This window comes from Mollisia scopiformis (assembly GCF_001500285.1).
Source record: "Mollisia scopiformis unplaced genomic scaffold LY89scaffold_4, whole genome shotgun sequence".
Lineage (NCBI taxonomy): Eukaryota > Fungi > Ascomycota > Leotiomycetes > Helotiales > Mollisiaceae > Mollisia > Mollisia scopiformis.
In genome coordinates this window covers 591,528-612,424 of record NW_017263584.1, presented here as the reverse complement: position 1 = coordinate 612,424, position 20,897 = coordinate 591,528, and the positions used below count along the sequence as shown (strand labels likewise).

Below are 20,897 nucleotides of genomic sequence, written 5' to 3'. Positions count from 1 at the left end.
CCAAATAAAGTCGTTGGTCGCGTCTCGCAGAGGTGGTGGTGGTTGTGGTGGTACAGTGTTAGCGGAGTTGCAATCAGATGCTGCACGAGCGTGCAGGACCTGGCGCACGATTGCATCATTGTGGATGCGGCCGAGTAGGGAAGGTCTTTGGAATACCCTCATTTTGCGCATTTGGGATGAAAAGTGAGGTTTCGAGTATCTTTCGAGCATAGAATGAAATTTTCACTTCTGAGATATTTTGCTGGGGGAAATGTCGGGGTTAAAATGGGTCGTGTGAAACGGCAAAAGTCGTGCACGATGGTAGAACATTGTGGGGTCACCGTAACGTGTCACGGCGGCAGGTATTACCTGCCTGGATTGTAAATGTTGGGTTCTAGATCATAAAAGATGGATGGGTTAGTCTGCTTTATTGTCTTGCGGGTTACACCTGTTCACGACACATATCAGACGATATTGAAGAAGATATGGAAGATAGCCTGTTAAGAAGATTCATATTTTGCTTCTCTGATGGGAAATATCTAGAGAAGAGGTTTCGACATCGGTGCAATGACACCTTGCTTGAGCAAGATTCTAGGTTTTGTGGCATCTTGAAACGTCTCCTTTGTTGTCCATTCAGGACCAATAGGTAGGCGCAGTGATCTCTCATACTGTTGCTTGGTTTCGAAAGTATGAGGGAGTTGGCTAGCAAGATATTTGTTGTTCTGGAATACTATTAGCTGCGAGGACTCAAATTTCTGCGAACATCTTACTTTTTTGACCTGCTTTTCATTGATGATGACACGGTCAAGTTTTGCATCTTTTCTATCTTGCGGTTTGATACCATCGATTTTCCTAAGGACTTTGCCCTTGTTCTCTGCTTTCTCCTTCTTGCTGAGACCATCACCAACCCAGCTGCCCCAGCCTGGAAGAGTATCATCGACCACTTTATCATCTTCATCTTTGGTAACATCCTCTTTCTCTTTCTGGAATTCGCCAACGACATCGGCGCCGGCAAATGCACGCTTGATCAACTCCTGATCACGGATGGCAAATGGTAGGTGGACAGCATTTTCGTCGCTGTCATCAGAGTCTGATTCTACCTCGAGAGTTGTTGTCTTTTGAGGTTTCTTGGCCTTTGGCTTACTTGCAATGACTGCAGCTTGGGATAGATCCAGTTCTTCCACGTCTATGGCATTGTTTTTCTTATGTCGACGTCGTTTAGCTTCCGCATCGTTGATGGTTGCCGATTTCAGAGGCACTTTCGACCAGGCACCTCCCTCTGTTGCCGGTGGTTCCACTGGTTGTGATCGAAGAGTTGGTTTCAGTGATGGCTTTGAAGGCTTGGCCTTCGATACAGAAGGCCGTGGAGTAGTTCGGTCTGTGCCATGAATCTGTACCTCAGCAGCTTCATCCTCCTCCGAATCTGCTCGTATTTCAAGAACGTCAACGGTAGATTTGGTCTTCTTTTGTGCTGCCTTGGCACTCCCTGGTCCAAAAACTCTCCGTCCGATAAGTCCACTCTCCTCCTCTTCACTAGGAGTGTCTTCTCCAGCAAGTTCTCGTCTAATATCTTCAACCATAGCATCGTTCTGCTTCTTCCGTGCCGCGTCGGCTTTACGCATAAAGTCCATATTTGCTAACCTTGCTCCTGGGAGTGACTCGTCTACAAGGTCAGGTTCGGCAACGCTTTTCAGCTGTCTCATCAAGCGATCCTGCTCCACAGCATCATCGTCTTCGCTCATATCATCAGAATCATCAAATGGCTCATCTGAGCCATTCTCAAACTCCCTCCTGACAGCTCGACCTTCAACTCTTTTGCGCAATTCTTCATCCCGTTGGGCCATTTCAGTGATTCCAGATCTCGCATCCTCATTCCAGGCTGCTTGTCCAGTCTCTTTCATAGCCTTTGCCCATCTACTTCCACGATGCTTGGCACCCATTCGCTCCTGAGCACGTCTGCGGTCTTGAGCTTCCAACTCGTCCTCAGATGGCACGAAACCGCCTTCTGCTAGAGCTTCCTGGTTGAGACGTTCCTCCTTTTCACGCTGTTTCCTGTGGACCTTTCGGTAGGACTTGCTCTTGATCTTCTTAATACGCTTCGCTTTGGCCTCTTCTCGGAATAAGAGTTCTCGTGCCATTCGTAGTTGATCTCTTCGTGCCCTGACCTCTTCCATGGACAGCTTATTCGTTTCCAGTTCTTCAAATTCTCGAATGTGATCTTCGTCATCTTTTCCATGGGCCGCCGCAAGTCCGCTCTCTTCTAAGATACTCTGAATCGTTGCTTCGAGCTCATTGAATGGCTTTGAGGTATTGGTTGGCACCAATTCTTTGTTGGACTTGGCTTGCGCAGCTTCGTTGTCTGGTAGAGGGAACATCAGATGGTCGGCTCTGCGATTGTGCTTCACAGTGTCTGTCCATCTGTCCAAAGTCTCCTTAGTCTTGTCGTACGCCGCACTTCGGTCAAGGCGATCCTGTTGGCGCTTCGCCAAAGGTACTTCCAGCTTCCCGCGAGCTTTCTTCTTGCTGGAAGCAGATTCCAAGAACTTGAGGGCTTTCCTGTCTTGCGCATCTGTGATTCCAGACATCATATCTTCCAATGTGAGTTTTGCCGGAGCAGGTAACTTGCTGCCTTCCACTTCATTGCCTCTCTTCTTTGATCGTCCACCTTCCTCGGCTTGTGGTAGATTTGCAATCATGTTCTGAAGAGCTGCAAGTTTCGCAGGGTCGGAAGTCTCGTCATCTTCGCCCGCAGATGAAATAGAAGAGTCTGCATCACTGCCATCCTCCTCGTCGTCTTCTGAAGAGCCTTCGGTACCCTGATCTCCCATTTCTTCGTCCTCATCGCTTGCCATATCCAGCATGGTGGCCAAATCCACGGCATCTTCGCCCAGGTCTCCTTCTTCGAGCTCGGAATCTGATTCTTCAACATCGTCTTCGTCTAGATTCAAGGTTTTCCCACGAGGAGCTTTCTTCTTGCTTTTTTCCTTCGTAGACCCCGAGAAGGCATAGCCATGAAACCGGTCCTCGTCACTCTCTCCAAAAGCTTCGTCGCTGTCCAAGTCGCTGTCGTCATCGCTGTCGACCTGTCCAAGCTTCCACTCATTCCCCTCACTGTCGCTCCCCTCCTCAATATCTAACTCATCGAATCTGCCTTTTTTCTTGCGCGGCTGCTTGGGTTTGCTTTCTCCATCTTCTTCCTCATCATCTCCATCTTCCTCAGTCTTTCTCCGCTTATTCGGTCTATTTCCCCCCTCTTGCGCACCAAGACGATGTTGTCTAACCTTGAGCCTATCCGGATTCTCGTGGGAGGCAATTGAGAAGGCGTCGAGAGCTCTTTTCTTCGACTTATTCTGCAACTTTGGTTTCTTCGCCGGCGCTCGACCGTGGGACTGCCTTCCGGGCATTTTGACAATCCTCAAACTTTTCTCGGTGGAGTGGAAATATTTCTTCGCCGACTGTCAAAATTTCGAAAATTGCGGGAAACTTTTTGGCAGTGCGGCCGCTAGCGTGCTCGATATTCTGCAACCCTTTCGACGAGCTCAAGCTGGTGAAACAAACTTCAGGAGTAGACGACATCATGAAGCCTACACAGATACTCGCCAGGCGGATAAGGCGGCTCGCCTTGACGACGAAGATGACGAATAAAGGTTATTACAAGGGTACCGGGACGGGTTCGACTGGTTCACATACAAAGCATGGAGGCTATGTTATCGATTGGGCCAAAGTCAGGACATACGTGGTGCCAAAAGATCTGGCAGATTTCAAGGTATGTACAGATGCATATGGGACCGTGCAAAGATAGGATAAATTCTAATTGATTCATAGCTTACGCCATTCGTTACGAGGAAGATGAAGCCAGTCAAGGGGAGGTTTGAGAATGATCCTAAGGGAGCTTTCAGCGGAGAGGCATATCTAGGAAAGTGGAAGGTCGAGAATGGAGAGGACTAGATAGAATACTAGACTTAAGGTTAGTCTAATCTATGAGATTATTTTGGGCCTAACTGACTCGGTTCAGAACGAAAATGTACAGTACGGACGGCGTTGGAAATGTGTATACCATACTCTTGTACAAACATCTGCTATTAGCAGCCGATAGATGAGAGGGGTAGATTTTGTGGCTATGTCACAAGCGGTAGCATGACCATCGTACAATTACGAAAGCAGAACCGAGCTCTTCGGGTCTGACAGTGTTGCTACGAATGGCAATATAGACTGAGATGACGAGAATACTTCCCGAATTGTGTACAGTGCAGAGGCCATAGCTTTTGTTACCAATGTCCCACTGGATGGACAAGTTTATACGCTCTTCCTTTACATAGTGATTACGCGCCTAGCAACAATCTGTGATGTACAAGTGTACTAGGTCTTCAGGATCACTCCATACTAGCTATTGGTATTGCTAGGTGCCTATTTTGCGTAGTTTATTATTGCATCAAATGCGCCAGATCACAGTAATATCGCAATGATTTGGTGCGTTACAATGTCCGAGATTGTTTTGTCGTGTTTTCATCTCACTGAATGTCTGAATGTAGTTTGAACATGGGGGACTGCTCATTGTAAATTATGCACTTATCAGTGCCGTAAATGGGAAGCCCATATTAAGACCACCTTCGAGTGTCTCTTAATCGCTATCCAAGATCAATGGATTCGCTTCTGTACCCTCTTCATCCACTCCCTTCAACTTCTTCAGCCTGCCACGGATCCATGCTCCATAAGAAGCAAACAGATGCACATCGTTATACTTATCACAGAACCCTAAAAGTGCATGATATCGCTCCTTCATATTCGAACCAGTACCATGAAGCACCTTTGCCAAGTCCACGGGGCACAGGTATGGGGGCTGTCTGGCGTCTTCTTCGATTGAAGCACTTCCCTGCATAGAGCAAGCATAGTAAACACAATGCCCCATACCAAAACAATGGCCAAGTTCGTGGCTTACTGTTCGGCAGACTCGACCTAGCCACAGACCTGATAAAGAAGTTGGAGAGGGCGAAGCTTCGAGGCTTGGGCGCGAGTAGTGAGCTGCGACTGCTGCTTGCAAGGGCGTTTCCTCTACTACCACGGTACTGTCTGATTTTGCCTTTTTCTTCTTGCCATTATCTGCCTCATAGTCAAGCATGGTATCCAGATATGCTTTGCAGTGAGAAGCAGGCCAAGCATGCTCTCTCGTAACTCCTTGTTTCTTGTCCAGCACGGGATTGTACCTCGCAGTAGTGATGACCGCCACTCTCGAACCGCCATAAGCTCTCCCACACACAAATTCGTCTTCCTCATCCTCATACATATCATGCTCAACGAGCATCATCAGAGCATAGGCATCTTCTGGTAATGCCCATATAGCTGCGACTAGCAAATCGTCTAGATTCAGCTGATGAGAGTAATCTCCTTTCGGTCTAGGACGAGTACGTATTCCTTTGCTTGCGTAGCCGTTCTTGAAATTGAGACCTATCAATTGGCGCTTTTTGTCGGCTGCCGACATGTCATCCATATCTCCAACCTCGGACGTGAAACGCAGTGTTTCAGAAGGGAATAGCTTGACAGGCAGTCCATGGTAGAAGGCTTGCAGGTATTCTAGCACATCTTGAGCTTTTGGTTGCTCGATCCCTGAAATCTTCTTTTGGCGAGGATGTGCCCACTTCTTGACGGAGTCCATGTCATCATCATATTCAGGCGGCATAGCCAAGTAGATTGTCTTTCGCTCTGGCGTGACTTTATTTCGATAATTCCCTTGCATCCATGATTTCAGACTCTGAGTTGGATGTTTAGGATCCTGTGCCAAGTCGTCATCTGGCAAGATGAGAGGGGCAGGAAATTCTCCTGAGCATTCAATAGCTGCATCGGACGCTGATTTCAAAGTGCCCCTCGCTGTTGTAGCAGCTAGCCTCTGTTCTAATGTTTGCCGCTTGAACTTAACCTCGTCCGCGTGAGAAGTCGAGCAGTACGTGAGGACGGCATGATCACAGCGCTTTGTGACTTTCGACGCAGTTTTGGGAGGCATAGTGACTTTCGAGAAAGACAAAGCCAGGTTCGGAAGCGTCCGAAAGTAATTATTTCAACATTTTGAGAGTTTCCTGCGCGAAGGCTGAGAAGAAGGGTGCCTGAAAGTTGAAGTAAACACTCATCATGTGACCATGACTTAGTATTCGACTAACCTGTTTAAGACAAGTCTGTGGCATCAAATTTAAGAGTCCTATTTTTGAGCTTTCATTTTGCTCATGCTCAAGTGAGCTATGCGGATTCCCCAACATTTGTAAAGAAAATTAATATATAATTTATGAATCCCCTGATTCTGCTCACAATAAGCGTTTTATACAATGTTTCTCCACAACACTATCAAACTCAAGACCTCTAACATTGCCCTTGCGTTGGACCATAGCCAGGGATGATATCTTTTGTCTACCCTCTGATACTTCTTAAATCTACACCCATCAATGGCACTCGGAAGCGGATTTATCATCAGAGTGCTCATTGGATTTCTCTTCACTCCTCAATCTCGTGACTAAAAGCAGTGTCCGACATAAACAGGTGGATTCAGAGTATTCTCTTTCGCCATCCTCGCAGCTCCAAAAGCACTCACCCACTGAGGGTCAATGAAATCTCGAAACCCATCAATAAAGTCGGGAACGACTTTGGTCACTGCAATACGAATCTTTTCGAACTCAGAAGCCACAGCCTCTCCGCTGAATACGATGCGGCGGTAATCTTCAAGCTGTGTTGGACCACAGCCGTGGTCCAGAGCCTGCGCGTCGAGAAGATCTCGGAAACGCGCCTTCATGTCAACAATTTCTTCGTCCTAGACGCGTCAATCCTTTGCCATTCATCTCGGATTTCAGATCACATCTTACGGAAGCTATATTGTCTGTCCCTCCAAAACCTTCAATTCGAAACCATCGTTCACGGACGTGGTAATACTTTGCCACTCCTACAATTGACACCTCAAGGAACTCAGTCTGATAGTCGAAATAAATTAGGAGACTGTTGCTGTCTTCGATGTCGAAACCAGGGTCGTAACCCAATGCTTCCGATGTATTCAAGCCATATGCGAGGCTGGCGCAATAGAGGTACGACTTTAATTGAGCAGAATTCTTGACCATGGGGTATTCTCTGTATACGGTTCGTGCTAAAAATGCAGCGTAATCATCGTGCCGGAAGTGTTCTGGGTAACACACCACCTCGATTGTCAACGCCTTGCCAATGCGTGCTTCGGTAGCTTTCTGGATCTCAGAGAGAGCAGACGTAATGATATCTGCGGCGCCTTCCTTTTCTAAATACTCTCTTTGTTCTCTGCTGAAATTTCAGTAATGTTCAATAGATCTGCAGTACAACGAACTCCGAACTGCGCTTGACTCGAAGAGTATCGAGGAAGAACTTTTTCCATACATTGCTACTCTTGACACAGGCGACTGGCAAACTTTGATTGTCGTGAGTAATGCATGCGGATGTTCTGCTAGCACTTCAGTTGCCGTTCAGTACTCATCTCAGGGAAGACTGACAGATGGTCTAGGCCCAGACTGATTCCGATAGCTGATGAAAACAAATCGTCAGTCACACGTTCAAATCCACAGTCAAAACACAAACTCACGGAAGTTCTTCGCCATCTTTGGTGTGTTGTTAGTGTTGGAGCCTCCAGGCCCAAAAAGATTGTTGGAGGAGGTCGAAAGCCAACTTTATCGATGCGTAGATCAGCTGATACAAAAACCAAAAGAGCGAGAGAGAAATCGAGAAGAATGAGCGTCCACGAAATATTATTCGAAGTACGAGGAGAGAAGCCACGGAACCACTTCATCTCAGCCCGGACCTTGGGTCAGAGACACGCTGTTCATTATGCAGAGAGAGCTATAAACAGCTAGGCAGGTTCGAGGAGAGCCTTGAGGAATAGGTCCGATCTTTTGAGGCCTGATTCAAGCTGCTCTCAGCAGCGCTGCGATCCCGCTGAGATGATTACCTCAAAAATGCAATGGGATGTTGGTTGGATTTCGAGCGTCGTATTGTATGGCATCAGCCAAATCTGCAATCTATGCCAGAAACTCTCCTAACAGTTCCGTGCCTCAAGCAATTTCTATTCTAGTAGACTCCAAAATGTCTCGTATTAGTCCGCCTTGAAGGAAAAACGTTGCAGTCCTTCCAAGTGGTGCGAGGTAGCTAGAACTGAAACACTCATGTTGGGCCGTGGGCTATGATTAACCGCTGTTGGTCATTCGCCCCTGTAGACCATGTTGCATCCGACCAACAGTTACCTTGTCGTGGCCTTTGACATACTCTGTATTTTTTTGCTGCACAATCACTGATTCATCCGTTGCTGAATTTTCGTCTATTCTTCAGCACTGAGATTGCTGATCTATCGTTCGATCGTTCGACAAGCCATTCTTGTAAAAAGGCACCTTTCAGCTTTGGAACAATACAGGAAGTCAAACGGCTCACAAAACACAGCCGGCTTGTTGGACGGCATGCTTTCATTGCAAATTCCCACATGACTCGAAAGTTAAGCTGTATGTGCCGTACAACATTGATCCTACTCAGAAAAAGTCGGCCACGTTGGAAGTTATCCTCACGGTATAACAATCCTTATGTTAGGCAACGTACCACTAGGTAGGTTCACTAGCTAGGTTGACCGCTCCTATTGAGAAAGCCTGTGTCTATTGCAACCCCCAAATATATACAACAATAGAACATGCAGGTCCGGGCTTGATTTTTTCACAACAGGGTTGAATAGTATAAAGCATTGAGTACCTGACCTATCTGCTTTCTATCCGCTCGAGATTGAAACCTTCATCATAGAAATATAATTCAGATCAGCTTCTTCTCCGCCCAAAATAAGTACAGCGGATGTTGCAAATGGCTTTCATGCCAGTATCTGCCATTTTTATTCTCCTGCTTACTACATTGCAAGCGAATTTTGTTAGCGTTTTACAAGAGAATGTTTCTGATACTTCCTCTGATGACATGGGCCAGCTGGTCCAGAGAGAGATCACTCCCATTGAGCAGGAACGCCTCAATGAGCTTCAATGGAATTACGCAGGCATATGGTGGGAAGTAGCCTACCCTGGTGCAGGCAACGAAGATGGAGGCTGCACCGTATGTCTCTCATCCTTGTCTCAATCTTTCAATATACAGATATGAAGACCTCAGCTGACCCGAGCTCTTAGACAATCTCTTGACACCACAGAATTTTCCTGTGCAAGGGAAAGGATCGAAACGGCGGAAAGTAAGAGTTACCTATCAATGTAAAGACTTGCCAGAACTTCCTCCGGGGGCCCTGGGGTGCGCCGGTTCAGCGTATGTCTGACCAGAGACACTCCGTATGAGGCACCCTGCTAATCTGTTGCCGACAGTCCTGCGTATACGGTCCAGGGAGGTGTTTGGAGCCAGGAAGGTAAGTATATACATCTGCATTTCACAGTACTTCTGGACAGAGAGTGGAAAGTGGTTTACTAACACGATACTAAAAATTGCAGGGACTACGACTGTATTCTGCCCATCGTTCTTTAACAGGGGTAAGTATCTCAACGATATTACAAGCGGACCTCCAAAGACCATAGCCGATCTTGGCGACCTTTCGTTAGTTTCTTACGAACAAATGATACTTCACGAATGGATGCATGCTGATGTGATGGGATATCAAAAACATAGTACTGATCATTCCTCTGCTTTCAGCCATGACTACTGATATTGCCACAGTTGATGATGTCGTGGATTCTACTTCATTGCTGAATCCGATCCAATACGTGAGATTCGTTACCTACGTCTGTACGAATTTGCCCTGATTATATAATTTTCCAGCAAATTTATGGCAAGAGTCGCTGCCAAGACTATGCATGGAAATATATGAGGAAAATAGAAGACGACATAGACTGCACAAACAGCGTCAACAAGGAAACTGTGTAGAACGGTGAGATTCCACTTTATTTCCTGTACTTTACCCTCCACAGGAATCACATAACTAACTTCCGTCTCCCCAATGGTAGCCGATAACTACGCTTGGTACTTCGCGAACAAGTACTACGGCAAGCTTTGGGGATGGCAAGATGCCGGAACTCCATGGGCTACACAGAATGCCACAGAAGACAGCGACGAATTGGCCGCTGAGGGCTCTGGGAATTGTGGCTCAGCCAGCCCTGCGAATTTCAACGTCACGGCCTTACCCCTAGATGTGGAGAACACAACGGATATCTCATGGCCATCTCAGTGTTCGCCAATTCCGGAGCTGGACTCAATTGACACCAATTTTGCTTGTATCTACGATCCTCCTGATGATCCAGATGATACTACTTCGACTTCACCAAGTCCAAGTCCAAGCTCGGCGCCAACTTCCGTCGAGATATCATCAGTTACCCAAACGTCCTCCTCCCCGCCTCCAACATCAACTGCGTGCAATTGCAATGAAGATGGATGTTCGACCGATTCGCCGGCTTGTTGTGAAAATGGAACTTGTGGCTGCACTTGCACTGCAGCTGGATGTACCGGAGCTCCATGCTGTGCAAGTGGAACTTGTGGCTGATAAAATCTCGATGCTCTCTTGTGGTTTCTGCAATTCTTTGTCTTTCTTGGGGATTGATTTTGCTTCACTCTTAGCAGGTTGTGAGTATTGGAAACTTTTGATATCCGTTCCAATGGCTTGAAGAAGAATTTAAGTTGGTAGCTGAGTCCCTTCAATCTTTGAACAAGTCGCACTCAAGAGAGAATAACGCAATATGTGTAATTATCATCAACAACTAAAGCAACAATGATTGACACAAAACTACTTAACACATATCAAGCAATTTCTTAACGTCCCTTTCTTCCAACACCTCGATTAGGAATGGTGGAGTCAGATATAATTCCCACAAACGAAACAACAAGTTTCCTGAAATAGCACCTTACGCATAATGGGATGTTGGTTGGATCTCAGCTTTTCTGCTCGGTTGAGGCGATGCGTCGGAGCAGAAATCTCTGGAAGCACAACATTTCGAATCTAGAATGAGTATGATAAAGAGGCTTAGCAGAGTACCTGTGGGCGAAATCGGCCTTCAAAAAGGCCTCGCTGGCTGAAACCGTTAGTTTTACTCAGGCCAGACTTGGTCGCGTCTTCACGGCTGTCCATTGGCTCCCGTCCTTCGAACGCTTCGAGGAAACAAATCCCCAACACTCATCCAACACAAATTGACCAGAACTTTTGGTCGGAGCACAGGATTGAGCAGGACACTTTCCATTTAGTGTCTTCTTAGTGTCATTCCAGGCGCCTAAGGCAGCTGGGCCTTGGGTAGGTACTAGCACTTTACGCTTGGAAGCCCGACCTTTGCGTTGGTGGATGTTGCCAGTAACAGTAGAAGTTCCGTACCTTCGTGCCTACGTACGACATACTTCTTCGTCTCTTAAAACTATTTCTATGATTTATGTTAGCTGATTCATGGCTACGATGTAGAGATACTTAGTTATCTCATCAACTCACCGCTGATTCGTGTCTCGCTTCATCAGTCTCAAATGGAACAAGATTTCCGTTAGTAATACAGTTATTCTACAACTCTATACTTCTTGTCAGCTAACGAAATTTTGCTACCTTCAGCCATCGGCGTCAACCTCGGCCCCAGTCATATGTGAGTTGTCTCATCGAGAGTGCTCAACACTGACCTGTGTCAGTACGTCTTCATACTTAAATGTTGGAAATAATGTGGTGAATGTCGTCAGTATTGAGTCTGAACAAGCGTGGAACGAGCTCTTTCTTGACACACTGAGAGTAAAGCGGGACTATGAGCACGTTAATCTTACACCCTAATCCTCTAATGATCTGACAGAATCAGGGAAAAGAAGACGCATGCCAACGAGAATTGTGTGAAGGAAACAATTGTTTCAACTCTGGCCCAGATTCAAAAAGCGACCGAAGAGAAGCTGGGACGGCCGGCACAAATCAAAGTCATAGGCTATCCTGAGCACTTCAAAAGCACACCATACGTCAGTACACTAGCACGCATAGCCATTAGAGAGTATCCCGAGGTCACCACGCCATACCAAGTACGACCATATCTTGACTGTGTCAGAATGGCGTACGGGCTCAACACTTCTGAAGCTTTGGGCTATGGGCTTAGCCTTGACCTCGACGAATATAATAGCCTACTCTTGCATGTCGACTATCAGAAAGACTTCCTTGAAGTCTCAATCATGTCAGTAACAGAGCACGTTGATAATCGTGAACGGATTCTTTGCATTGATAAATTTGGCGGATCTGGCAACGACAAAAGCGCAACTGTGAGAAAAGATACCGGTCATTGTTGAACTATCCAACAACAAGGCTAACTTCAGGCACTGTAGTCAGAAGAGCTTGCCGAACTGAAGGACCGCTTTCAGAAGCTCCTCGAAGAACAGATTCGCGATAACCAATACTGCCAAACGCAGCCAGAAGACTTTCGGCTCATCATATTTAGTGGCTCAGCACCAGCCTCCGAATTTCAAAGGATCCGCGAAGCAATCGTCGAGATCGTACCAAATTTCTCGGAAAGATTTCGCGACGAAATCGATCCCTTTTGGGTCGGTGCAAGAGGAGCGGCTCAAAACGCGCGAGAATATACTATCAATCCACCAGTCAAACGTATCGGACATTGGACAGAGGAAGAATTTTACAAAAGTCTAGATGACCAATGCGCTCCTGATGATGTTGATGGACATGAGTTGTAGGATTCATCAGGAAGCGCCCGTCGAGACACTGTCTCTACTGTCCTTTAAGGTGGAGACCGAGGCTTTAGCTTAACAGAACTGTGGTGGAGCTTTGTGCAAATCGATGTTTAGAATACAATTGACTGAAATCATATGAGATCCTATCTACTGTCAATACAAGACATAACTTGCCAAGGACAGTTCAAGTTCTGGATGATGAGGTAGCAAGCATTCTTCTAAAGAGTTAGCTCTTGTCATAACTAGTCTTCTTGTGAACTGTACCTAAGCATTGAGCCCTGTCCACAGCGCGAATTATCAAAAGGTTGCAGATCACATCAATCACATCACATCACATCGGACCAAAAACAGTTTACAAAACACATCTTCTTTTCTTCAGACTCGCTGATTCGACTCAGCTCGCTATATGTATCTCCGTTACACACCAGCCATCCCAAGAAAAGAACAAAGAACCACACCACACCGCATCACATCGCGACGCAACGCTCAATTTCCATAACCATGCATGCATCATTCTCTCTCCTCGTCGGCCAGCTGCAGAGAAGAAGAGAACCCCAACTTCATTCCAATTCATGGCAAAGACATCAAAACATTGCGTTGTAGACAGCCCTTCCTTATTTCCGCTGCTTCTACTCTGTTCTCCATCCCACGAAATCAAATCCGTCATCGCAACCCAAAGTCTATAAGTCGGAGAAGAAAGAAATTAACAATCATCACTTTCCTACACCTTCCGGGAGCTTCAATTTCGTCCTCGTATCTGGGCTCACGGACTGGAGGCCTTCCACGCTCATTTCTGGATCGTCGCCTTCGACAAGTCCGGGCTCTTCTTCGACAACCTTCTCCATCTCCATACGCTGCTTGACACTATCGTCTACAGCGGACTCATCTGGCAGCTTTGGATCGTGGCCCTTTCCGCTATTGCTTCCACTCACACCAACGCCTGGAACTCCGTCTTCTTGGACCTTTCTCTTAGCATCGCCAACAATCTTCTCGACTTCGCTGGGCTTGCCAGGTACAGAGTTAGGGTCACCTTCAACGCCAATGGCAGAAGAAGGCTCCTTGGTTGTCGTCAGAAGTGCTGCTTTGTTGAAACGAACAATCATGCAAGAGAGATTGTCCGTGCTGAAGCGAGCGAGGGCATGATCGACCAGTTGCTTGGCAGCGGCAACAGGGTCAGGCTGATTTCGTACCAAGTCAACAGCTTCTTGATCGGAGCACACATCCCAAAGCTATCAACTCAATTAGTAGGTTAAGCATTGGAAAGAGTGGAAAGACTTACACCATCGCAAGCAAGGATGATAAATTCGTCCAAGTCAGCTTGAATGACGGTCTCGGTGGTATAAGGGTGACCAGTAACGAGATCCTTCATGTAAGAGTCTCCAAGAGCACGAGTCACGGCTAATACACCATTGACGCGGTTGTTCAGGATGAGGCCTCCAGCATTGGCAACACGCTTTCCCTCATTCTCATCACTGCCTTTGTGATCGTACGATAACCTCAATGCCTTGCCATTTCTACACAGAATAATTCTGGCATCTCCGACATTAGCTGTATATAAGACTCGTTGACGTGATGCGGTAGTTCGGAGCCGAGCATGTGTTGCTTCACTATTTGTGGATACCGATGCCGTACTTGATGCCGGATTGACTTGAGATGGAGTCTTGCTCATGTCAACACCACTATCTCCAGACTTCTCCTCATTCTCCTGGGCTTTGACGGCAGCAGCAGTGGCTGGTGCAATGGCTGTTGATCCTGTAGCAGATTGGGCGTTAGGTATCCTGTCTTCCCAACGGAGAACTGCGCAAACAGCTGTGCAGCCACTGTTCTTCAGAGGGAGCTTCTCTAGCTGAGCATCGACAGTCGTGAAGGTTTGATCAAGGAGTTCGGGAATTGGCGTGTTGGGATTCTTTCGGATGGTTTCTTCTAAGATGATATGAAGCTTCTTGCCACACCAATCTGCCGCAAATGTACCAGCATGTCCATCAAAGATTGCAAAGTAGCCGTTATCTGTCTCCATCATGTCTGAACCAGATACAGTGGGTGCAAGACTAGGTGTAGACTCCGTCATTGCCAACTCCTCATTTGACTTCGACTTCGTACTCGTCGTTTCTGCTCCCAATGCTGGTGCCGGAGTATGTAAGAAATTGTAGAGGAAGGCGTGTGTGTCTTCCATAGTACGACGACATTTCTTGTTCTTATCCTCCCATACACCAACTGTGAATGTCGATCGTGGTCCTGGAAGAGACTCGCCAGCTGAATTATTATGTTGACCTTGAGGAACACTCAGCGCCGGATCTTGCTTTCCAAGCTTTTGTAAAGGCGTTTGGGTATTTGTCTCTGCGGCCCGCATAAATCCTGCTGAGTTCGGACTTGGGCTGAAGTGTAATGAGTTCTTCGCGCTGGCGAGCAACGAGCTGGCCTTCGTGCCGACACCACTACTCCTACGCTTCTTCTCCCCATTCCCGCCTTGCTCTCCTGTTTGCCTGCCTTGGGGGCTGCCATTACCACTGCGCTTCTCTGCACTCGAACTCTCCTCGATCGTCTTGGATGCGCTGCTATTGTCGGTGGAGGTTGGATCTACAGCCTCAGTTGCAACTGGATCCGGACCGCCGTCCTTTGGAGGGGACCCAGAGCTGCCAAACATCCTGTTTAGCAGACCTCCCTGGGAGGAAAAACTCCTCCGCTTGCTTCCTGCCACTTTGTTGATTGCAGGTAGAATGTCTCGTAAGGAGACTCGACTAGGTTGTATGGGCGTACGGAAGAGGGGCTGCGATACGCGCCGGTCTCAGGAAAGGATCGGCAGATATTGTCAAGGGCCTCGCCGAGTCGACAAGAAGGAATTCAAGATCGTCGTTCGTTTGTGGAAGTGTTGGAGGTAGAAGGAGGTGTGGAGAGAGTTGGTGTTGAGGATGTCCAACTGCCCTGCCTTCGTTCGTCTTAGCTTGCAATGACGACGTTGGTTCGCGGGTGTGGGGTATTATGCTACGAAACAAAATGGCCTTTGTTTGTAGCACGCGCCCTGGGGTACCAATAAGGAAATGGGCAAACTCACGATTGACCGTGCAGATGCTGTGTATGTGTCTCAAAGATCTTGGGAAAAGGTGGCACCTCAGAACCAGAAATGTGTTACTGCTGCTGGAAGGCTCGCTGCATGTGCCGGAATGCCGCTGTTGATTCAGTTGCAGAAAATATTGGCGCCTTTGTTGACCACAAAGACTAGAACGCGCGGATAGACTGAAAAAGATGCGACCCAGATATTGGGGATTGAGGGGCTTGAGGAGCTTGATAATCGAAGGTTGTTTCTGGCCCACGATGATGGATGGAGAGTTGGAGGGAGCGAAGTGGATTGCTACAGGGGTTGATGCTGGCCCTTGCCTGTTTGTATTTCAAAGGATGAACCTCAGATTCTATTTATGCTCTTTGGTTTGACAGACGTTGAGGGGAATAGACTTTGGATCCGGGCTTCCGCAGCAAGCAGAGTTAGGTACAGCAGGAAGTGAAAGAAAGAGTGTCAGCAGCAGCAGCAGCACATAAGGATTCAGTCTTCACCAGTGCTTGTTGATCTAAAGTCGAGGCTGTGCCTCCGCGCACGCGGGCGGCTTGCGCTTTCCCCACAGCGTCTTCAGGGGGCAAGGGAGCACCAGAAGGGTAGGATCGGCCCCTCTATGGAAATATCGGAGCCGACGGTGTATTCGAGGGTCTGATTTGAAAGACCGAAAGCCTATTAGACATTGGGATGAAGTCATATTTCATATGTAACGAGGTTTTCTTCTACATTTCCCCTGGCTCTCACATATCATGTTCATGGACACTGTTTGGAAACTCGAGGCTTGTTTCTTCCCTCTTGCCCTGTAGGCACTTTCAAGAGGCAGACTCACCATCGCGGAACTCGACCGCCGTTCACCCGGTCCACCGTCAATGAAGCATGTATGGCCAGTACGGAATATCATGGATTGTAAATGCTGCCCAGACTCCTGCTATCATAAACGCCGGCTATACAACCATCACCAAACTCATCTTCTCAGGCTGTCCAATCTAGCTTGGAGATCATCGTCTCCTGGATCAGCTCCCCCACCACCGATAGCTTGTGCAACTCTGCCCTCTGCCACTGCATTGTTCTGGAGGCCTGAAGGGGTCTCGCCCATCTGTTGCTATTGTTAGCAAGAATATATGAGTTACACGATATCATGCACTTACAGAGTTCTTCAAATCAACACCGATCTCTTCGAGCACTTGTTCCACCACTTCTTCACCCTCAGCCTCGTCCTCTAGACCAGTAACATCATCGATAGCATCGTCCATCATCTCCTGCCTCTGATCCATGATATCGTTCTCCCTCTCAAATTCCATCGCAATCCTTTGTAAGGCTGGCAGATTCATACTTCGATTCATGCTTCCCAGAACTCCAGTCGCGCCCTTCATAGCCTGCATCATCTGCTCGTTCGTGCGCACCGTCTATCCGAAATATTCTCGTCAGCCTCATGACTCTTCACCGATGCTTATTCCTCCGAACAGCATATATAGCGCATACCTGTATCCGCAGCGAGATAGCCTGAAGCTGCGTCCTCATAGAATAGAACTTCTCAATGTATCTTCTGGTCCTAACCAAATCTTTGGCCTGAATCTTGCATGCTCCCATCTGCCCTGCCTTGGCGCTCTTCTTTATCTCCTGTATGAGCTTCTTCTCTTGGTTCTCCAGCTTGACTCGTTCTCGGTCGAGCTCTCGCTGCGTCTTTTCGAGAGAACGTTGGTGTTTGCGCAGACGCTCTGCTGGCGTCATGCGCTTTCCGAAAGCCCATTCGACGATCTGCAAATATCAGTAAGTGTTATTCGAGACGGGTCGGTAGAACTTACATTCATTGTGTGGTGAAGTACGAAGATTCGTGAAAGACGGTACACCAGGTATCAAGATATGAGATGCCTATCGCAGACCTCGTCATGCTATCGTACTGAAGGGTCGGCAGGCTAGCCTTATGAGGCAACCACTTTTCTGGGTGGACTTCCCAAAGGCGCCGAGTTCTCTCAAAATCAATGATTTGAATTTCGAGATTCACCCGGATAAGTTCTTGGCTTGATCTATTTCTACAATCTCCGTAGATTCAGAAGTCCAATCGTTCTCAAAAGATCGCCTCAAAAAAGTTGTTAGTTGCACGTGCATGGAATCCGCGCCAAAATTGCAGCGGAATTTGTTCGCCTCCGTTATGCAAGCATCATAACAGACCATTCAAGAAAACTTCGCCATCAACAACACGAATGTTTCGACCACAGTCACCATGAGCCAGGACTACGCTAAAGGAAAGGGCAAGGCGAGCGGAGGAGAAGATTCAAGCTCTAATAATCCACGAAGACAAGCATCGAATCGCCCTCAGTATGTGACGGTTGGCTCTGGATCAACATCCGAGAGCGCTGCTCGATTACAAGCCCTTCTGGACAATGATTCTGGGTACGGTGGAAGTGTAGCCGGCGACAGCTTCAATGGCGCTCCTACATGGAATCCTACTCTGACAGAGGACAGGCCTACACCATCGCATTCGCCAATGCCGAGAGGGATGAACGACATGGTGGAAAGTGACAGAAGAGTACAGGCCAATGCTATACATCAACTATGGTACAACTCGCACAGAGCTACTTTGTCAAGGTCGATTGCGAAAGTGATGGAGAGTTTGAAAAGTCTACAAGAGTTCAACGCGACATGGCCAGCAACTTATCCCTCAGTCCAGCGTGCGGAGACAGCACAACCACAGAGGCAAGATCCGCGACCAGGACTGGTGCACACACAATCCACAGCTCCAGGTGCCACATCGTTTCCAGAGAATAGACCAGGACAACTGCGAAGGTCGCAAACATATGGAGCAGAACCAGAATCAAGCAAATCAGCAGAGCAAAGAACGACCCCTGAACCTCGATTGGTCACCCCACAAATTGCTCAGGAGTTTTCGATATTGAAATTGGATTTGAAGCTAGGAGCGCTACATCAGACGGAACTTGTGCACTCGCTGGAGAAGAATTCGATAGCCTCATTATTGGATGGCAAGATCAGCTCCAGTATCAAGCACCTCCTTTCTCTACGCGAACGGATAGAAGATACTTCAAGTAAGGTCTTGATCACTGGGGATTTGAACGCCGGAAAGTCGACCTTTTGCAACGCCCTTCTCAGACGGAAGATTTTGCCAGAGGATCAACAACCGTGTACAAGCATTTTCTGTGAGGTTCTTGATGCAAAGGAGAATGGGGGTATCGAGGAAGTTCATGCCGTGCATAAGGATGTGCATTACGACAGACACGATGAGAGCACATACGACGTCTACACACTTCTCGACCTGGAAAAGCTCGTGACCTCTAACGAGGTTTACACACAGTGTAAGGTGTATGTAAAGGATGTACGAGCTATTGACCAGTCACTTCTCAATAATGGTGTCGTGGACATTTCGATCATCGATGCACCTGGCCTAAACCTCGACACCACAAAAACTACAGCGGTTTTTGCTCGACAAGAGGAAATTGATGTCGTTGTTTTCGTGGTCTCTGCTGCGAATCACTTCACCATGACTGCAAAGGAATTCATCTGGGCAGCAGCGGCCGAGAAAGCATACATTTTCATCGTAGTCAATGGTTACGACAACATTAGAGACAAGGAGCGTTGCCAAAAGATGATTTTGGAGCAAGTCCAAGGACTCAGTCCTAGAACCTTTAAGGAATCGACAGAGTTGGTCCATTTCGTGTCAAGTAATGCTATTCCCACGGCCCCTATGCCACCAGGCGGACCCGGAGGAAACGGCAGTGGCAGTTCTAGCGGTGGTGGTGGTGGAGATGGAGATGACGGCTCAGATCCGAAAGGGAAGGGGAAAGACAAGGAGAAAATACAAGATTTCGAGAATCTTGAGCAATCACTCCGACGATTCGTCTTAGAAAAGCGTGCCCGATCGAAACTTGCACCAGCAAGAACCTACCTTCTCAATGTTCTAAATGATGTGCAGACCTTGGCTACTGTCAATCAAGAAGTCGCACAGTCAGAACTAGACCGCGTCACGAAAGAGCTCAACGATTTGGAGCCTCTGCTTGAAGCATCTCAGAAAGCTAAGGCCGAGGTCAGCGATGATATCGACAAGACCATCGAGGCAACATGCAAGGACATCTACGATCACACTCGTTCGACTCTTTTACAATCAATATCTCAAGCTGCAGACGAGGATCTTGGTGTTCCCTACCCTGGTCTTTTGAATGTTTTCCAGTATGCGGATGAGATCAAGGAAGCCATGCTCTCGCAAATCTCAGCTTCCGTCACGTCTTGTGAGGAGCATGCGAGAACAAAGACAATCGAGGGAGTCAGCGCTATCAAACAACTCGGACTTTTGCATCTTGGTGATGAGTATACGGATTTGAGCTTTAGAAGCGATGTCATGTTCAGGAGAAAACGTGACGTGTTAGCCCGTCAAGTTGAAATTGAGACTGAGATCTGGGATTTCTTCGACTGGTCGACTCTCATTCAACGACAAGAGAAGATGGCAGGAACAGGTATGGCTTTGACGGTTGCCACTGCTGTCGGTGGCCAAATGGTCGGAGGTTGGGGCTGGGTTGATGGTGCGCTGGGGGCTGCTAAGGTTGTTGGTAACAACAATCTCCGCAAGCTTATCTTGCCCGGCGTTGTCGTTACTGGTAAGCAAAAGAGTTCTTGTTTGTCGTTCCAAATACTAACATATATCGCAGCCATCGCAGCAACCTACTACATCCTCTCTCAAATCCCCACCTCGCTCCCACATCGCCTCTCGACCAAAATCTCAACCCAACTCCAAGCTATCGACTACGTCCACGCAAACTCGGACCGCATCTCTTCCTCAGTACGCCGCGTTCTCCGCTTCCCAGCCGACAACCTCCGTGTCGGCCTCCAACGCTCCGTCGAACAACTAGGCACTAAACGCGAAGAAACCAAGAAAATCCGCACCGAAAGCGACGTCGCCAGAAAGTACTTCTCAAACCTAGTCAACGAGACAGGCCGTATCAGAAATACTGTCGAGGCAGTAGATCTCGAGGGTCCTGCTCCCGGAGTTGCCGGCGGTTATGATCCTTGATTCATTTCTTTCGTTTGCATTTCGTTTGGTTCGGCTTTAATACCCCCTTCACTCGCTATTTCCTATCAGGCGTTTGGGAGGGAGGGAAATATGCATACACACATCACGTTAAGATGAAAAAGAAACAAGGCGTTGAAATCATTTTTTGGGCATCGGGTGCGTGAGTTCGTTGCGGACATTCGACATCCCCACTTCTTTTTGTGT

The 20,897-nt window shown here is 47.6% G+C and overlaps 9 protein-coding genes across 9 annotated transcripts; 4 read left to right on the top strand and 5 right to left on the bottom strand.

The window, feature by feature from the left end:
• Positions 1–471: 471 nt before the first annotated feature.
• On the bottom strand, positions 472–3,429 carry LY89DRAFT_681152 (Utp14-domain-containing protein). The gene is made up of 2 exons (XM_018214214.1): positions 750–3,429; positions 472–701 (listed from the first exon to the last, which is right to left on the bottom strand). Exons 1-2 carry the CDS (start codon positions 3,381–3,383, stop codon positions 519–521), a joined length of 2,817 nt encoding a protein of 938 aa, XP_018076093.1. The 5' UTR covers positions 3,384–3,429; the 3' UTR covers positions 472–518.
• Positions 3,430–3,580: 151 nt separating this feature from the next.
• On the top strand, positions 3,581–4,271 carry LY89DRAFT_608185 (uncharacterized protein). Its single transcript, XM_018210488.1, has 3 exons — positions 3,581–3,745; positions 3,805–3,946; positions 3,995–4,271. The coding sequence occupies exons 1-2, from the start codon at positions 3,614–3,616 to the stop codon at positions 3,925–3,927; spliced, it is 255 nt and encodes an 84-aa protein (XP_018076092.1). The 5' UTR covers positions 3,581–3,613; the 3' UTR covers positions 3,928–3,946; positions 3,995–4,271.
• Positions 4,272–4,499: 228 nt separating this feature from the next.
• On the bottom strand, positions 4,500–6,050 carry LY89DRAFT_637639 (uncharacterized protein). Its single transcript, XM_018211540.1, has one exon. It carries the CDS (start codon positions 5,975–5,977, stop codon positions 4,601–4,603), a length of 1,377 nt encoding a protein of 458 aa, XP_018076091.1. The 5' UTR covers positions 5,978–6,050; the 3' UTR covers positions 4,500–4,600.
• Positions 6,051–6,215: 165 nt separating this feature from the next.
• LY89DRAFT_778119 (uncharacterized protein) lies at positions 6,216–7,577 on the bottom strand (the record flags this gene model as incomplete). Its single annotated transcript, XM_018222184.1, has 5 exons — positions 6,216–6,772; positions 6,825–7,263; positions 7,310–7,423; positions 7,473–7,503; positions 7,562–7,577. The coding sequence occupies 5 exons, from the start codon at positions 7,575–7,577 to the stop codon at positions 6,479–6,481; spliced, it is 894 nt and encodes a 297-aa protein (XP_018076090.1). The 3' UTR covers positions 6,216–6,478.
• A 1,237-nt stretch (positions 7,578–8,814) lies between these two features.
• Positions 8,815–10,555, top strand: LY89DRAFT_714791 (uncharacterized protein; the record flags this gene model as incomplete). Its single annotated transcript, XM_018218155.1, has 6 exons — positions 8,815–9,054; positions 9,146–9,255; positions 9,312–9,352; positions 9,435–9,473; positions 9,658–9,726; positions 9,945–10,555. The coding sequence occupies 6 exons, from the start codon at positions 8,815–8,817 to the stop codon at positions 10,475–10,477; spliced, it is 1,032 nt and encodes a 343-aa protein (XP_018076089.1). The 3' UTR covers positions 10,478–10,555.
• A 568-nt stretch (positions 10,556–11,123) lies between these two features.
• LY89DRAFT_381948 (uncharacterized protein) lies at positions 11,124–12,716 on the top strand. Its single transcript, XM_018207139.1, has 5 exons — positions 11,124–11,455; positions 11,522–11,552; positions 11,596–11,709; positions 11,757–12,201; positions 12,265–12,716. The coding sequence occupies exons 1-5, from the start codon at positions 11,440–11,442 to the stop codon at positions 12,625–12,627; spliced, it is 969 nt and encodes a 322-aa protein (XP_018076088.1). The 5' UTR covers positions 11,124–11,439; the 3' UTR covers positions 12,628–12,716.
• A 429-nt stretch (positions 12,717–13,145) lies between these two features.
• LY89DRAFT_704559 (protein phosphatase 2C ABI1) lies at positions 13,146–15,268 on the bottom strand (the record flags this gene model as incomplete). The annotated part of the gene is made up of 3 exons (XM_018217392.1): positions 13,146–13,853; positions 13,904–15,201; positions 15,232–15,268. The coding sequence occupies 3 exons, from the start codon at positions 15,266–15,268 to the stop codon at positions 13,338–13,340; spliced, it is 1,851 nt and encodes a 616-aa protein (XP_018076087.1). The 3' UTR covers positions 13,146–13,337.
• A 1,089-nt stretch (positions 15,269–16,357) lies between these two features.
• LY89DRAFT_637632 (charged multivesicular body protein 2a) lies at positions 16,358–17,489 on the bottom strand. Its single transcript, XM_018211539.1, has 4 exons — positions 17,479–17,489; positions 17,156–17,431; positions 16,822–17,079; positions 16,358–16,769 (listed from the first exon to the last, which is right to left on the bottom strand). The coding sequence occupies exons 1-4, from the start codon at positions 17,482–17,484 to the stop codon at positions 16,638–16,640; spliced, it is 672 nt and encodes a 223-aa protein (XP_018076086.1). The 5' UTR covers positions 17,485–17,489; the 3' UTR covers positions 16,358–16,637.
• Positions 17,490–17,897: 408 nt separating this feature from the next.
• Positions 17,898–20,693, top strand: LY89DRAFT_664901 (transmembrane GTPase fzo1; the record flags this gene model as incomplete). Its single annotated transcript, XM_018212810.1, has 2 exons — positions 17,898–20,280; positions 20,332–20,693. 2 exons carry the CDS (start codon positions 17,898–17,900, stop codon positions 20,691–20,693), a joined length of 2,745 nt encoding a protein of 914 aa, XP_018076085.1.
• Between the last annotated feature and the right edge of the window lie 204 nt (positions 20,694–20,897).

What these genes read in the sequence shown, in the direction of transcription:
- LY89DRAFT_681152 (XM_018214214.1), bottom strand. Translation starts at nt 3,383, where the DNA reads ATGCCCGGAAGGCAGTCCCACGGTCGAGCGCCGGCGAAGAAACCAAAG. An exon ending in ATGAAAAGCAGGTCAAAAAA is followed by an intron (nt 702 to 749) that starts GTAAGATGTTCG and finishes ATAGTATTCCAG; the next exon opens with AACAACAAATATCTTGCTAG.
- LY89DRAFT_608185 (XM_018210488.1), top strand. Translation starts at nt 3,614, where the DNA reads ATGACGAATAAAGGTTATTACAAGGGTACCGGGACGGGTTCGACTGGT. An exon ending in AAGATCTGGCAGATTTCAAG is followed by an intron (nt 3,746 to 3,804) that starts GTATGTACAGAT and finishes ATTGATTCATAG; the next exon opens with CTTACGCCATTCGTTACGAG.
- LY89DRAFT_637639 (XM_018211540.1), bottom strand. Translation starts at nt 5,977, where the DNA reads ATGCCTCCCAAAACTGCGTCGAAAGTCACAAAGCGCTGTGATCATGCC.
- LY89DRAFT_381948 (XM_018207139.1), top strand. An exon ending in AACCTCGGCCCCAGTCATAT is followed by an intron (nt 11,553 to 11,595) that starts GTGAGTTGTCTC and finishes GACCTGTGTCAG; the next exon opens with TACGTCTTCATACTTAAATG. An exon ending in AGAGTAAAGCGGGACTATGA is followed by an intron (nt 11,710 to 11,756) that starts GCACGTTAATCT and finishes TGACAGAATCAG; the next exon opens with GGAAAAGAAGACGCATGCCA.
- LY89DRAFT_637632 (XM_018211539.1), bottom strand. An exon ending in CTATCTCGCTGCGGATACAG is followed by an intron (nt 17,080 to 17,155) that starts GTATGCGCTATA and finishes TATTTCGGATAG; the next exon opens with ACGGTGCGCACGAACGAGCA. An exon ending in GTGTTGATTTGAAGAACTCT is followed by an intron (nt 16,770 to 16,821) that starts GTAAGTGCATGA and finishes CAATAGCAACAG; the next exon opens with ATGGGCGAGACCCCTTCAGG.